Source organism: Anabrus simplex, chromosome 1 (assembly GCF_040414725.1).
Source record: "Anabrus simplex isolate iqAnaSimp1 chromosome 1, ASM4041472v1, whole genome shotgun sequence".
Taxonomy (NCBI): Eukaryota; Metazoa; Arthropoda; class Insecta; order Orthoptera; family Tettigoniidae; genus Anabrus; species Anabrus simplex.
Genome location: NC_090265.1, coordinates 1,091,050,220 through 1,091,066,166, shown reverse-complemented (window position 1 = coordinate 1,091,066,166; position 15,947 = coordinate 1,091,050,220). Strand labels below are relative to the sequence as shown.

At 39.3% G+C, this 15,947-nt stretch overlaps 1 protein-coding gene across 9 annotated transcripts in view; it reads left to right on the top strand.

Annotated features, from left to right (window-relative positions):
* The window catches only part of sw (short wing), a 207,023-nt gene extending 191,356 nt beyond the window's left edge, over positions 1-15,667 (top strand). For all 9 annotated transcript variants that reach the window (XM_067137238.2, XM_067137237.2, XM_067137242.2 and 6 more), the window contains one exon: positions 15,234-15,667. In XM_067137238.2, coding sequence (XP_066993339.1) covers positions 15,234-15,395 — 162 coding nt within the window. In that variant the 3' untranslated portion in view covers positions 15,396-15,667. The remainder of the gene's footprint in view (positions 1-15,233) is intronic.
* The last annotated feature ends 280 nt before the right edge of the window (positions 15,668-15,947 follow it).

Here is a 15,947-nt window from a genome sequence, read left to right as displayed (position 1 = left end):
TCCGAATGTTTAATAAACATTAACTTAAAATTGGCATAATATCGACTAGAACCCGTTGAAAAATTTGCCGGCAATACCTTTTCCACATATCTTTACAATACGACTATCCATCACGAAAATATTCCTGCTGTCTATAAAACTTAATTTTACTAAGCATCAACTACAACAGATGCGTTACGACTCTGCCACTGAGTACCCATGGCTTTTCTAAGAATTCGAAGGGTCGCATGTTTTGATGCCGTTCTGCAGATTTGAGAAACACACAGACACTGTACAACCGGTTGTCGTAAAGAGGTGGTCGTTTATTCTCAACGAGTTCTATGCGCGTGTGAAAAGCAGCGTGGTTACCGCGGTAGTTGCCAGTGGTATCCATTAACTTACTGTTAGGCCGCGAATGCAACAACCCTTGAGTTTTCGCATGAGATTCTGAGAGAAAAAGAAAAGTCTTGGATTCGGAGAAATACGGTATCACTCCAGAGATTTCTCTGGCAAACACCTCAGCTTTCTTCTTCAAACAGCGTCACCTAACCTAACCTTATATTATGTAGCCTATCATGAAAACATACCTGAAACGCATGTAAAGAAATAACCTCCTTGCGAAAAATTAACATGTAAATAGCCGTAACTAGACGCGCGGAGATATGAAATATCATCTGAAATCAGTGATGTACTCTGCCATATCTTGAGGTGTATCACATTCTTACTTAATTTCCGTATATAACATTAAAATGAAGATATCGTTTACTTCAGTCTTTATTTTTAACTAGTTAACTGCTATCGGCCACGTTATTTACGCATTTAATACGAAAACGTGTTATCCTCTTTCATTTCGAATTTTCTTTAGAGAACAGCAGTAGATGGGTATTACTAATCAACTCCAACATCGCCTTTGAATGTCAACGAGAGAGCTCGCAAATGCACAAAGTGAGAAAACTATACCGTACTGAAGATGATCGATCGCATTTTGTTCCAAACGTTTCAGTTTTCTTATTCAAACAGTGTCACGTATCCTAACTTAACCGTATTATACATACGACGAAAACACAATTCAAGCGCCAGTAGAGAAATTATACCTTTCTCGCTATACATTTTTAATAATAGTCTTTCCATAATTTAACCAGACGCGACAAAATATAAACTAACCTCTGAAATCAATTAAGCACTCTGCCACATCTCGAGGTGTATCCCATTCTTAATTGCAGTATGTCGCCTCAAAATTAAGCAGTCGTTTAGTCAGCCTTAGTTTTTAACGAGTTAACAACCGTTATCAGACACGTTATTTACGCATTTATTACGAAAATATGTTCTCTTTCATTTCGAATTTTCTTTACGGAACAGCTGTCGACGGATATTACTAATCGACTCCGACATTGTCTTCGAATGTCGACGAGAGAAATTGCTAGTACACATAGCGCGGAAACGATGCCGAAGGTAATCGATCGCATACAATATCATTGCTGGGGTGCATAAATATCGGTAACGGAAGAAATCGCACGCGCTTAATCGCTCGTAATAACGGATGCACCAGTGATAGGGTTCTCGCTGTAACCAAAGGACGATACACAGTTTAATATAGGAATTTTGAAGGGACAGAAAAATGTCGCTATAACGGAGTTCTCGTTATATGCCGTACTCGCTATAGCGGACTTATACTGTATATAGTTATAAATGAATCACTCGAAAATTTTGCATATGAAGTATAACACATGGAAGTATTACATGAAAATATCTACACTATATATACAATATTTACACAAGTTGTGACCAGTATTTGGCTACATTGATGGCATTGTTTGCAGCCAATGCCAGTTCCAATCCTGTACATGAATCTGGGCATAGACGACAGTCCAAGAGATGACTAGAAGTCTGTTCCCATCCACATTCACACAGTGAGTCCCCACCATGCTCGATGCCCCATTTCATAAGATTGTCCTTAGATCTTGCAACGCCAGTCCGCAGCCTGTTTAAGTACTTCCATATACACCATCCCTCTTCGTGACCAGGTGGCAACTTTTTTCTTCAGTTTCAACACATTCCGGATTATTTTGTTACCTTTGTTTCCATAGATTAATCGTGGCCTTTTTTGGGTCAGAATGAAGTGAAGCAGAAGACTGTAGAAAACTCTTCCTGGACTTCAATCGAGTTGGTGGTGGCTGATGTTCATGAAGGGGATGGGCTGAGATGCTGCAAACCTTTTGTCTCTCGATATTAGCGGCCACCTCACTTCTAATATCAGATGGGGCTATACCTGCAAGTGAACGCAACTTACGTGTGGGTGTTTGTTTTAAACAGCCTGTGATTAGCCTGCAGGTTTCATTCAAGGCAGTGTAGACTTTCTTTGCATGAGCTGATTTGTACCACATGGGACTAGCATATTCAGCAGCAGAGTAGCAGAGTGCTAGGGCAGTTGTCCAAACTGTCTGGGGATGGGCACCCCATCCAGAACAAGTTACCTTATGTAGTAGGCAGTTTCGTGATGAAACTTTTGCCTTGAGTTTGGTGCAGTGTGTGTTCAATGTCAGCGAACGATCCAGGGTAACACCAAGGTAAACTAGGGTATTGCTGTGTTCCAGTTTCATTCCTTTCCAAATCACACATAGCTTCCGTGAGGCTTCTTTGTTCTTTAACCCTAAAGCCTAGCCTATAAATGTTACATTGCCGGGCGCGTGGTGAATTTCGTTCACCATTCATTTTCTTATAGTCTTAGCAACTGGTTAACAAGTACTAACTCTTACACGACTGATAATGTTACTCTTTGTGTGTTTTATAATCCTTAGAGATAATAATTATGACACAAATTACAAGTGACAGTACATGCATATAATATTAAAGGGTAAAAATGTTCATGGGTAGAAGACTGAAAATAAACTTGAAAGAGATGAATACTTAACTCATGAGAACTTAAAACGAAACACTTCTAACAATCTTCATTAATCATTATCATTATTCTCACAGCTTACACATCTAATGCATTTTTAGAGTGTGCTTTACACACAAAGTTATGACACTGATTACATTTCATTGTGGAGACTTGGTTTTGTTTCCACTCACAGTGAATGCATCGTCGTCTCTTCGATGGCAATTTGTTTCTTCTAATGTTTCTTCCTGATGGTATGGGGATAACAATGTTCGGATATCCAGAGGCAGTGTTCCTGTCTTAGCTCGTTCAACCAGCCACTTATTCATGAGTTGAAAGGAAAGATTTTTCAATTCTAGAAGTAGCCATTGAAGATGCACCACATTGTTTCGTCTTTCCCAAGGAAAATCTCCCTAATTCATCGTGTTTATCGCTACCAACTATGCCTACATCACCTTCTTGTTCACTCTCACTGTCATGATCAATGTCTGGATAATTTACCACTTCATCTTCACCATCAGAAAAATCACAAACTTCAGCTCCCTCAGATCCTTCCTCCTCATCAGATAATTCCTGTAACAGCGTTTTTATGTCTTCAGCCTTCACAAACTTCGCCCTACAATAAAAATAGGTAGTTACTTTTGTTTCCTCTATAGTCTACATTTTAAAGTAATGAAATTCCAAGAACGTTTAAGGTACAATTTTACTTAACATTTCCGGACGCCTGGTGAAGAAAGTTCACCAAATGACTGCATGTGCAATTCAAGGTCGAATAGCGTAACACGTACAATTTCCTGGATAGATACCGCTACACTGAGAGTATTGATAAGACTTCGCCGGAAGGTACTAACAGCACGACGGCTGTAACACTTAGGAACTAAAAACTACAGATGAAATACACAGGTTGGTGAACGAAATTCACCAGCGCACCCAGTGTAGGGTTAAATGAAAGGCATACATATTTGTTTTCGATGGGTTTGGCTTGAAGTGATTTTCCTCAAACTTTCTTGAAGGAACCAGATTGGAATCGGTTTCTCACTTCAAGTATTCGGAGGCACAGTCCTGAACGACAACACTGTCAAGCAGGAAATACTTGGTAGGGCATAGAAAGGATCAAACTTTTACAGTCAAATCAGAAACCTACTCTGGTACTGCAAAATACCACAAAAAGCAAAAACAGCCATGTACCACTCCTACTTCATAGAAATTCTCACTCGATAGCTGCAGTCGCTTAAGTGCGGCCAGTATCCAGTATTCGGGAGACAGTAGGTTCGAACCCCACTGTCGGCAGCCCTGAAGATGGTTTTCCGTGGTTTCCCATTTTCACACCAGGCAAATGCTGGGGCTGTACCTTAAGTAAGGCCACGGCCGCTTCCTTCACACTCCTAGCCCTTCCCTGTTCCATCGTCTCCATAAGACCTATCTGTGTCGGTGCGACGTAAAGAAACTAGCAAAAAAAAAAAAAAATTCTCACATATGGTTCTTAGGCCCTTTTAAACAAGAATCATCATCACATATGGTTTAGAGGCAGATACTGTTTGAAACAATGACTATAGGAGAAATCAGGCAACAGAAATGAGATTCCTTAGAACTATGAATCAAACGTAGAGGTCTCAACTACTAGTTTGGGAAAAAAAAAGTCCAGACTTACCTGGTATGGGCATATTTTGAGAATGAAGAATGCCAGAAAATATTTTGACTTGCGCTTTGTTGATGACACCACTCTCCTTGCCAGCGGGGAAGATGAACTTGCAGAAATACTAGCAAGGGTAAAAGATGCAAGTTCAGAATATGGGCTAGAGTTCATCCCTAGCAAGCCCAAACTAATGATAATTGACAGAGCGGCACAGATCCAGCTGACAAGTCGATTAAGGGAATTGGAAATGGTAAATGACTTTATATACCTTGGGTCGACCATCTGTGATACTGGAAGTTCTGACAAGGAGATTAGGAGGCGTATCACCTTAGGGTGCGTTACGATGAGCAAACTCACATAAGTACGGCAGAGCAGAGCAATCACAAACAGTACAAAGATTAGGCTAGTTGATTCTCTTGTGTTCTTTGTCTTCCTTTATGGTTCTTTGTCTTCCTTTATGGTTCAGAGACCTGGATGTGGTTTTGGAGAAGAATGCTCCGTGTACCTTGGACAGAAAGAAGAACTAATGCATCTATTGTTCAAGAACTGAATACCTCCAAACTTCTCTCCTCTCACGTCATAAAGAGAATCATCCAATTCTTCTGACATATTGTAAGACGTAATAGTGAAAATCTGGAGAAATGTATCATGGAAGGCAAAGTTTTCAGCAGAAGATCACGAGGAAGGACATTGAGTAGGTGGATTGATCAAGTTCTGCATACCACCAGTCTAACTCTTCAGCAGGCTTTAAGAGAAGCTGAACATCGTCAAAGTTGGCGCCGCTTAATCCAGAATATTGTGTGAAGTCAAATGGGGTCACAACGCTCAGCAGTGAGTTACATGACTTATGATGATGAATCTGAGAGCATCTTCAAAGCAGCAGTAAGGTTTTGTTCCACTGGCTCGAAGTAATGTAATGTGGAGAAACAGAAACTGAAGAACAGAAGAAAATGACTGAATAGAACAATATGTTCAATAATTTTGAGTTGAAGGTGAGTAAAACAAAGACTAGAAATGACTATCAGCAGGGAAGGAACAAACTCAAACTTCCTTGAAGGAACCAGATTAGAATCGGTTTCTCACTTCAAGTATTCAAAGGCACAATCTTGAACTACAACACTGTCAAGCAGGAAATACTTGATAGGACACAGAAAGGATCAAACTTTTACAGTCAAATCAGAAACCTACTTTGGTACTGCAAAATACCACAAAAAGCAAAAACAGCCATGTACCACTCCTACTTCATAGAAATTCTCACATATGGTTTTTAGGCCCTTTTAAACAAGAATCATCATCACATATGGTTTAGAGGCCTATACTGAATGAAACAATGACTATAGCAGAAATCAGGCAACAGAAATGAGATTTCTTAGAACTATGAATCAAACCTACTAGGAAGGACAAAACTAGGAATGAAGTGAATTGGAATGTAACCACCCCGCATTGAGGTCTCAATTACTAGTGGGGGGGGAGTTCAGACTTATCTGGTATGGGCATATTTTGAGAATGAAGAATGCCAGAAAATAATTTGACCTTACTTTCAAAGGAAAAATACCCAGGGGGAGGCCAAGGAAATGATGTATACAGAGAGTAAAATCAGATGTGCAACAGAGGTCTTTATTGGGAAGATGTCCTCAAATAGAATACAGGAGAGATGATGGTGAGTGTTTGTACACCACACCTGGGAAATTGGAGTTAGAAAATGATGATGAAAGCTTCTATATAAGACAACCTCGACACCCCCGCCCTCAATTTGTAAAAGAAAAAGGAGGATTCTGCTTTGTAGTTGAGTCTTTTTAGTCCCACAGTAACAGTGCAAAACTGTTCACATTTTAATGAATCGACGACAGTACTATATATGTTCATTGTGAACTGTGTTTTGTGCAGTAGCCTGCTGCTAAGAGGCTTTTTGTCGTTGTTGTAAATATCGGAGGTAAGTAACATGAAGAAGAAGGAATGTTGCTTCACCCCAGCTTTCAAATTAAAAGCAATATCACCGGGCGAGTTGGCCGTGCGCGTTGAGGCGCGCGGCTGTGAGCTTGCATCCGGGAGATAGTAGGTTCGAATCCCACTATCGGCAGCCCTGAATGTGGTTTTCCGTGGTTTCCCATTTTCACACCAGGCAAATGCTGGGGCTGTACCTTAATTAAGGCCACGGCCGCTTCCTTCCAACTCCTAGGCCTTTCCTATCCCATCATCGCCATAAGACCTATCTGTGTCGGAGCAACGTAAAGCCCCTAGCAAAAAAAAAAAAAAAAAGCAATATCTTTTGCAGACAAATAAGGAGTGAAGTTAGCAGCCAGGGAATGTAATGTGCTATCTAACATGATTACATATTTCACAACCAAAAATGGAAACTGAAAGTTGCAAATAAAAGTACGTGGTCTTTTCATGGTGAAAAAAAAAATCCTCATATTTTATGAAATACTTCCTCTCATATAGAGACTACCTTGCAACAAAGTATATTTTTATATTCATTTATAGAAAATAAATAAATATTCTTGAGGGGGCCGGTGACCTTAGATGTTAGGCCCCTTTAAACAACAAGCATCATCATCAATATTCTTGAGAAATTTTGATGGTAACGTAGTTGTAACAATGGTTTCTTGGAATTATCAATGAACCCCTTAAGGCTATAATGGCAATCTCCACTAATGTTGTAATTGGCAGAGGCATCTGCTTCCAAAAATTGGTGGCTAAAACTGGATTTGTTCCCCTCTCTCGAATCAGCAGACCCACTATGTAGATTTCCTCTAGCTGGTATTTCTCCCCGTAGTAAGGAATTATTGGTATGTAAATATTCCTCTTCTCGAGATTGACATCTGAGGGCTGTGACTTATGGCTTTCAAAGCAAACAGTGGGGTTGATGACGTAACCTCTCTTATCTTTGAAGGCAATGATGTTGATCCTTCTGTAGCTTCCGTTGTCTGCTAAGCCATGAACCTCTTCAAATACCTGGAAACTATGGTCTTTCAGCGTTGTCGCAATTGACGAGTGGATGTTATGACTTGTATTCCTTAAAAGTTCACCATGAGGGCAAGATCCCAGAACATGTGCAAGAGTTTCAATCTCCTTGAGGCAGTGCCTACGAAGGGAATCGTTCAGAGATCTTCCTGGTACTGATCTGACTGCTGAAATGTTTGCTGTCATCTTAATTGCCTCACACCATTCACTACATGACAAGCCTTGATGGTCTTGATTCCAGGAGTTGGCAGGACTGTATTAATTGTATAAACATACACCTCTTTCTTTCTGCTGCAAGTTACACCACTCACTGAATGCCCTTTCTCTTGGTACACTTCTCACTTTTCTGGCATCAGTTATTTCTAAGCGAGGATGTAGTAAATTGTCAGATGGAGATGCATTGAGGAATTGTAGTGAGAGAAGTGCTAGCATATGCAACTACCATAACTACTATATTTACTTGTCTTTAACATCCCCATCTTTTTTTTTTTTCTTTTTTCCTAATTTTAATCTTCATAAATTGGAGAGGGTACAGTACGTGAACATTTCACCTACAGTTATAGGTTAGGTTGGCGTGGTTAAAAAGCAGGAAAAGGGACATATGACATCTTCAAATCAACAGACAAAATAGTTGTGGTGTTTAGATCTTTATTTTATTTGCACAAAATGTGTGCTAACACTTTTAAACAGTTTTGTATCAGCTCATTTCTGCAGTGCTGCAGCTGACTGATCACATGACTAAGTGCCACATCATAGCTGCACCGTGCAGTGTGGAGTTCAAGGCTTCACTGTGTTTCAATGTCTCCATGTGGCAACTGCCTAAAATATGAAATATTTGGTTGTAATACAAAGTGACTTTTATAAAATTCTAGTTGTAGTGCCTGGCTCTGCCTGGGCACTTTCTTTAAATGTTTAATTTTAGGATTTGTATAAACTGTACCCTTGTGGCAGCCCAGATGGTCAGGGAAGTGGCTGATCCTTTCAAACAAATAATGTAATTAATGTAATTATAACTGTACGTATTTACGCCTCATGCTATAGATATTCTGTACAGTAAAACCTCTCTATAACGGCCACCTTCGGGACCAAAAAATTGTCCGTTATGAAGAAGTGTCCGCTTGAGAGATGGTATGAAACTGGTACCATAAAACACAAGTTGGAACACACTAACCCATGTATTGTATGCGTTAAAAACTCTCGCCAATCTTATATAGTACTGTTGAATATACTGTACTGTACAAAAACACTTCTGTTGAAACCTCTGTTGAGCACACTGTACACTATTACCATTCACCTTGTTAAAATTAAGAACAACATACGAGACTTTGATATTAACACTTGAAAAAATCCTTTATGTTCGTTTTTTTTTTTTGTCCTTTCAGTTTAGCAGTGATATTTTTAATAGTGTGCAGTTTAATCCTGTGTCAGATTTACACCTTTTTTTCATAGTTTTGTTTATAATAGAATTCTTTCGCTTGCTTATTAAGCTGAAAGCATCACTGTATGAGGTTATTGGCAGCACATTCATTTCCATATTTTCTTCTAAGTAGTCATTTGCATCGCCTTCACTGCTGCTTTTGTCAGAATCATATTTGTCCTCCTCCCCTTGTTGGAATGAAAAAATGAAAACGTACACCCTGCTTTCCAGTCATTGACTGGGTCAGGGATGGAATGAATGAACCAGATATAGGCTGTTATTACAATGGGGTCGCCACTCCCAAGGTGATATTAATGACTGATAAATGCTACGAAATGATAATGGAGTGTGTTGCTGGAATAAAAGATGGCAGGGAAAACCGGAGTACCTGGAGAAAAACCTATCCTGCCTCCGCTTTGTCCAGTATTGAATAGGTGGAACCTTTAGCTTTACCAAGCATTGTAAAATCTTGAGTCAATACGGACAAAAAATGTTTTTAATACTAAATAAGGAAACTTTTGGAGAAAGGAAATCGAGGTCTATGAATATTAAGAGCTCAGATAGAACCCCACTTCTAGGGAAAGAAGACAAAGCAGAAAGATGGCAGGAACATATCCAACAGTTGTATCAAGGTAAAGACGTAGATGATATGGTTCTGGAACAAGAGGAGGCTGTTGATGCTGATGAAATGCGAGACTCTGTTTTGGGGTAACAATTCAACAGAGCTGTGAGAGACCTAAATAGGAACAAGGCACCTGCAATTAATGATATTCCCTTAGCATTACTGACTGCCTTAAGGGAAACCAGCATGGCGAGGTTATCGCAATTAGTGTGTAAGATGTATGAGACAGAAGTGCCATGCAATTTTTGGCAGAATGTTGTTATACCTATTCCCAAAAAAGCCAGTGCTGACAGGAGTGAAAACTACCACTCGTTTAGTATCTCATGCCTGCAAATTTTAACACTATTTACAGAAGAATGGAAAGACTAGTTGAAACGGAGTTGGGAGAAGATCAGTTTGGCTTCAGAAGAAATGTAGGAACGCGTGAAGCAATCCTGACTTTATGTCTGATCTTAGAGGATAGAATTAAGGACAAGCCCATGTACATGTTATTTGTAGATCAAGAGAAGGCATTTAATAATGTTGATTGGACCAAGCTATTTGAGTTTTTAAAGGTGATCTGGATGAGATACCAAGAACGAAGAATTTTCTACACTGTATAAAAATCAGTCTGCAGTGATAGATATCGAGAGGTTTGAAAAAGCAGCAGCAATCCAGAAAGGAGTGAGACAAGGCTGCAGTTTGTCCCCCTTCTTTTCAGTGTTTATATAGATAAGGCGATAAAGGAAATTTAAGAGAATTTTGGAAAGGGAATCACAATTCAAGGGGAGAAATCAAAATCCTGAGATTTGCTAATGATATTTTATCTGGGACTACAGGAGATTTGGAGAAATTGCTGGATGGTATGGATGGAGTCTTCGGTAAGGAGTACAAGATGAAAATAAAGAAGTCCAAAACACTCCCTGCGGGTGTGGGATGCAGACAAATACCCCCACAATATCCCCTTTGTGTTATAAGAGGCAACTAAAAGGGGCGACCAAGGGATGATTGTATTAGAACCATGAAACTACTTGCGAGTAGTACCACTATGTTAGGTGCACAACAGGTTTGTGATTAGTAGCAGCAGAGAGTGGCTTTACTGTGGGTTTACAGTACCTGTGATCACTACCACTATATGAGCGACACTATGGGTTTACGTTGCCTGTGATTAGTACCCACTATGTGAGGAACACTATGGGAATACCAGCACCCATGATCAGTACACCTATGTGAGGAACACCATTGGTTTGCGTTGCATATGAGTGGCGCCATTATGTGAGAAACACCATAGGTCTGCGTTACCTGTGCAACGTATGGTACTTTTGAGTAGTACTGTAATGTGTGGAGCACCGTGAGTCTACGCTACTTTTGATTAGTACCACTACATGACAAATACCATAGTTCTACTTTATTAGCGATAAGTAGCATTATGAGGGGCCATTGACCTGGATTTTGGACCTCTTTAGACATTAAGCATCACATTTCAAGAATGTGATTTAGCAGTCCCTTGGTCAGTAGTACTTTTGTTTTCAGATAGTTTCTAGGAAGGTGGAGCATAGCTGGTCGGATCCACTGATTGCCTTAAATTCACATTCATCCATGCATTCTTCATCATCACATTTTGAATTCTGATCAGTGGATGATTTTGGACTTTTAAATTGTCGTTACATTTCGTTCTATTAGGCGCCGATGACCTAGACGTTAGGCCCCTTTAAACAAAAAGCAGCATCAGTAAGTCCAAAACAAAAGTAATGGAGTGCAGTTGAATTAAATCAGGAGATGCAGGTAATATTAGATTAGAAATGAAGTCTTAAAGGAAGTAACTAACGATGGCAGAAGTAAGGAGGATGTAAAATTCAGACCTTACAAGCTAGGAAGAGCTTTCTTAATGAGTTTATACATGGACTCTCCTTACCTCTAGGAAATATTTTAAGAGTCTCAATGCATAGACCAAATACTAGAAAATCATTTGCAAGTGCTAAACACCAAGTGCAAATCTCTTCTTGATATAGGCATATACAGTTAGCATACAGTGAATGGAGCTATGAAAACTGGGATCTACAAAATTGACAGGCACCTTTTTAATTTTTTCAGGTCTCCATGCAATCTTTTTTAAAGATAGCCCTGCTCGACGTGCTAAAATGAAACAGTAATCTTTTCGAGAAGTGCAAACTTTTCTTCTTTCATTCCTGTCTTTTCTGACTGATCTTCAAATTTGTAAACTGCTTTGCATATAGACCTAGACTAATTGGAATTCGTTATATTCATCTGCATTACAAACACAGCTTAATTGATTTTGATCTCAAGAGTCCTTTAAATCCACATCAAATAGTACGTTGTTCGTTGTAAATTATAAGATAAAGCTGCATGTTACCATTAAAATATTTGTTTATATGTGAAGTGCCATCAGTGTAATTGTTTTTCCATAAATAATAGGAAAAAAGAAGTGTAGAGAGAATTAGGCCAGCGATGGGGATGGTGTCGACTGGAATTTTTTTTTGTTCTTTCTAAAACATGCTGTTCAGCAAATTAACTTGTCACTCAGTTTTCATGAGTCAGGGAATTTTTTTTATAGGTCAGGGAAAGTCAGTGAAATTTGAGAGAACATTTCTGTGGACACTATGTTGCATTTGGGGGATGGTGGGTTTGAATCCTACCGTCGGCAGCCGTTAAGACAGTTTTCCGTGGTTTCCCATTTTCACACCAGGCAAATGCTGGTGTTGTACCTTAAGTAAGGCCATGGTCTCTTCCTTTCCTCTCCTAGCCCATCGTCGCCATAAATTCTGTCTGTGATAGTGCGAGGTAAAGCAACTTACTTGATTTATATTTAATATGTTGGCTACTTATTGTGAACACAGGTATTTTTACATCTAATTCTGTGTATATAATAGAGTTGTGACTTGCAGAGAACTGTGGGAAAACCATAATTTAGTGTATAAAATTTGAGTTATGTCACTTCTTCTTCTTAGTATCAACTACGTAAGTTTTGTACTGTAATATAATGAGCATGTATAGTACTGCACAAGTACCTACTTTTTCCAGCATTTCAATTTTTAACTTATTTGGTTTGCATTATGTACTTACCATGAATACAAATGAAATTTCCATGTCCTTTGAGTTAATTTAAGAAAAGACTAGGCAAACAATTGACAGGGAATCTCTCACCTTGGTGACGGCTCTAAATGCAGATCAATGATGATTTTGTGTACATATATTTTTTCATCTAATTCTGTATAGTTATTTAATGGAGTTGTCACTGTGGGGGGAAAGGCTTTGTAACATCAAAATTTGATGCAAAGAGGTGACTGCAGGAGAAACCTGTATCTGAAACCTAGATGACGCGTAGGAAAGCAGTTCATAGAATGAAGACCAGACGTCAGCAGCAAGCATTGAATGTTGTTGCTGCTATCTTATCAGTACACATACGCAATAGGAACGGTGACTCTAATGTGCCGTGAATCGGATCACTGCATCGATTCGGTAATGGAATCAAATGAATCAATTCAGTAAAATGATTCTAATATCCCATCACTAGTCTATGGACTGATGACTCAAACATCATATTAGATTTTACTGTATGAACAATTAGTTTCTTCTTCCTTTTGTGCAAGTGTGCTTCAGATCAGTCAGTGGGATCGTCGCTATTGCCACTGCTTTTGTAGTCTCATGGCAGGTCCGAATCCTCATCTTCCCAGAGTAGATAGTCTTAAGTCCATTCTGAATGGAAGAAATTCCTGTTTTCTTAAAACTTTTTTCCACGACATTGGGTGTGATTGGTACCCATGCACGTATGATCCACTTAGAGATTACACGAAAGGATGGTTGTTTGATTTTGTTGCCTTTGTCATCTCAGTTTACTAGTTTTATTCTTCCTTCTTCATGTGCCATGTCCTCGCAGAACGTTGGCGATCGGTAGCATGATCTGTTGTTTGCTCACAGCTGTTCTAAACAGAGTAGGCTTTGTCACCCCAAACCACTGGCTCAAGTTGCGGAGCAACGATGTCCTACTTCTTTCCGTATCACGTTTTCCATTCATTTTCCCGTGGAGTATTACTTGCAGAAGGTGGTATTTACTGTTCTGCATCATATGACCAAAGTATTATAGCTTCCTTCTCTTGATGGTAATGAGAATTTCTGGTTCTTTGTTCATACGGTGCAAAACTTCTATATTGGTAATTTTAGCTGTCCAAGGTATCTTCAGCATCCTTCAGTACATCCACATTTCATATGCTTGCAACTTCTTGCACATGGTCTCAGTTAGTGTCCATGCCTCAACGTCGTATAACAGAATGCTGAAAACGTAGCACTGGAGTAGTATTGTCTGTAGTGTAATGGAAAGTTCACGGCTTGTCAAAAGTTTTCTAAGTCTCTGAAAAGAAGTTTTGGCCTGCTCAATTCTGCATCAGATCTCATGATCAAGGTCCCAGTCATCATTGATGTGACATCCCAGGTATTTAAATGTTGCCGCTATTGCGATCTGGTCCTTTGCTGCTGTGAGACTACCTCGAATGCCATCTTCTTTCCTGCTTATAACCATCCACCTGGTCTTCTTTAAGCCTCAAGCCGATGGCGCTGCTGGCTTCAGTGACAGCATTAAACAGTTCCTGTAGATCCTGGGGATTGGTTGTAAGTAGCATAATGTCATCGACATCCTCCAAACTAAACCCCATGGCACAACAGCCACGAAGGACCCTGGCCTACCAGGCAGCCGCTGCTCAGCCTAAAGGCTTACAGATTATGAGGCATCGTGTGGTCAGCACGATGGGTCCTCTCGGCCGTTATTCTTGGCCTTCTAGACCGGGGCCGCTATCTCACAGTCATATAGGCTGAGTGGTCCTCGAACCAGCCCTCAGATGCAGGTAAAAATCCCTGACCTGCCCTGGAGTTGAACCTGGGGCCTCCAGGATGTCAGTGGCATACCTGATGTTATTTATGATGTTTATGATGATACCACTAACCACACCTCCTTGAGTCTTTCTGTAAAGAGCATCTCTAAAAATCTTTTTTTTTGAATAGATGTTGAAAAACATGGGTGAAATTATACAGCCTTGGCGAACTCCTTTCATAATCGAGACTTCTTCTGAGACATGACCATCAACTAGTTGTATTGCGTTCTGCAGTCCATCCCATGTTAAGATTTTAAATATTAGCAAGGAGGAAATGAAATGAATACATTAAGTGGGAATTTTCGTTCAAAATTTTAAGGAGAACATCAGAATGCATCCAGTATTCAGTGGCGTCCATTACGCAAATAAATACGGCATGTATTCATCATTTACCATTATGAAGGCTTAAAAATTTTGTTCACACAAAACTGGAGATTCTTGCATGTTAAACCCTTCCCCCTACTTTTTGTGACTATAAAAAAAAGTGGGGAAAATGAGGTTTGATATGCGAGTAAAGAGAATATCTTAGAAAGCACTATTGTCAGGTAAACATTAGCACCACAAATTTGTTCATGTCGATAATCTACTGCAGTGATTTACTTTGTCATTCTTTGTTCATTGATGCATATTGTTGTTGTGCCTCGAAATACTGTTATTTGAGAATGTTGTGGGAGAAATACTGACCTGCAGCACATTTATCACTTGGAACGAAAATTCATTGATATAGTTCATGCAATACTGAACTTTAAATGACAGAACCTTTCTGATCAAAGTTCTAAGTTGAAATATATCACATAGCATTTTTTCTAGGCGCAATGACTATATAGTAAATTCATGTATTCACATTGCATTTGTATTTTTCTATTTTGCAGCAACTGGCTCAACCCCGTCATGATGAGTGGTCAAAATTTGCCTACACGCTGCAGGAACTGAAGAACAACCAAGCAGACGATGAAATTGACAAACTGAACATGAATTCAGGACCCAGTAGCCTTAGCAGTTTAACATCACTTTCATCCTCCCCCTTACGATAATTGCAATAGTTAGCTAACATTTACTCTGCTAGTCATTTTCTCTGACAGCTGTGGTCATGAGCTTATGTAATGCAGCATTATGACAGCCACAAGCATGCTAACCATTGGTGACTTAACATTTTTGTACATAGTTTTTAATGTGTTGTTGAGCAAGAAATGTAATTAATGTTGAATGTTTTTAAATTTTTTTTGCGAGTCATAAGCATGAAGTGAGAGCAGTAAGCCATGTATGATATTACCTCTATTTATCGAAATAAAGACAATTTAACTAATTTACTTGCAATTTGTGAATTAGTACATGGGAACAATTTATGCAAATAATGAAACCTGGCTCTACTTAATGAAACACAAGTATATGAGTCAGGAAGTGAATAGGATTGAGATATGGAGGAAGAAAAAGACAAAAATGAGAAGTGTACCAGTTTAGACTGTTACTAGGCATACTCTTAAGCCTCAGTTATAATGGGCGTGTTAGCTAGCTAATTGCTAATTAACTCACGGCAACTACATTCACTCTTTGCAATAAAGTCTAATAAACTTGCTGCTCGTTCT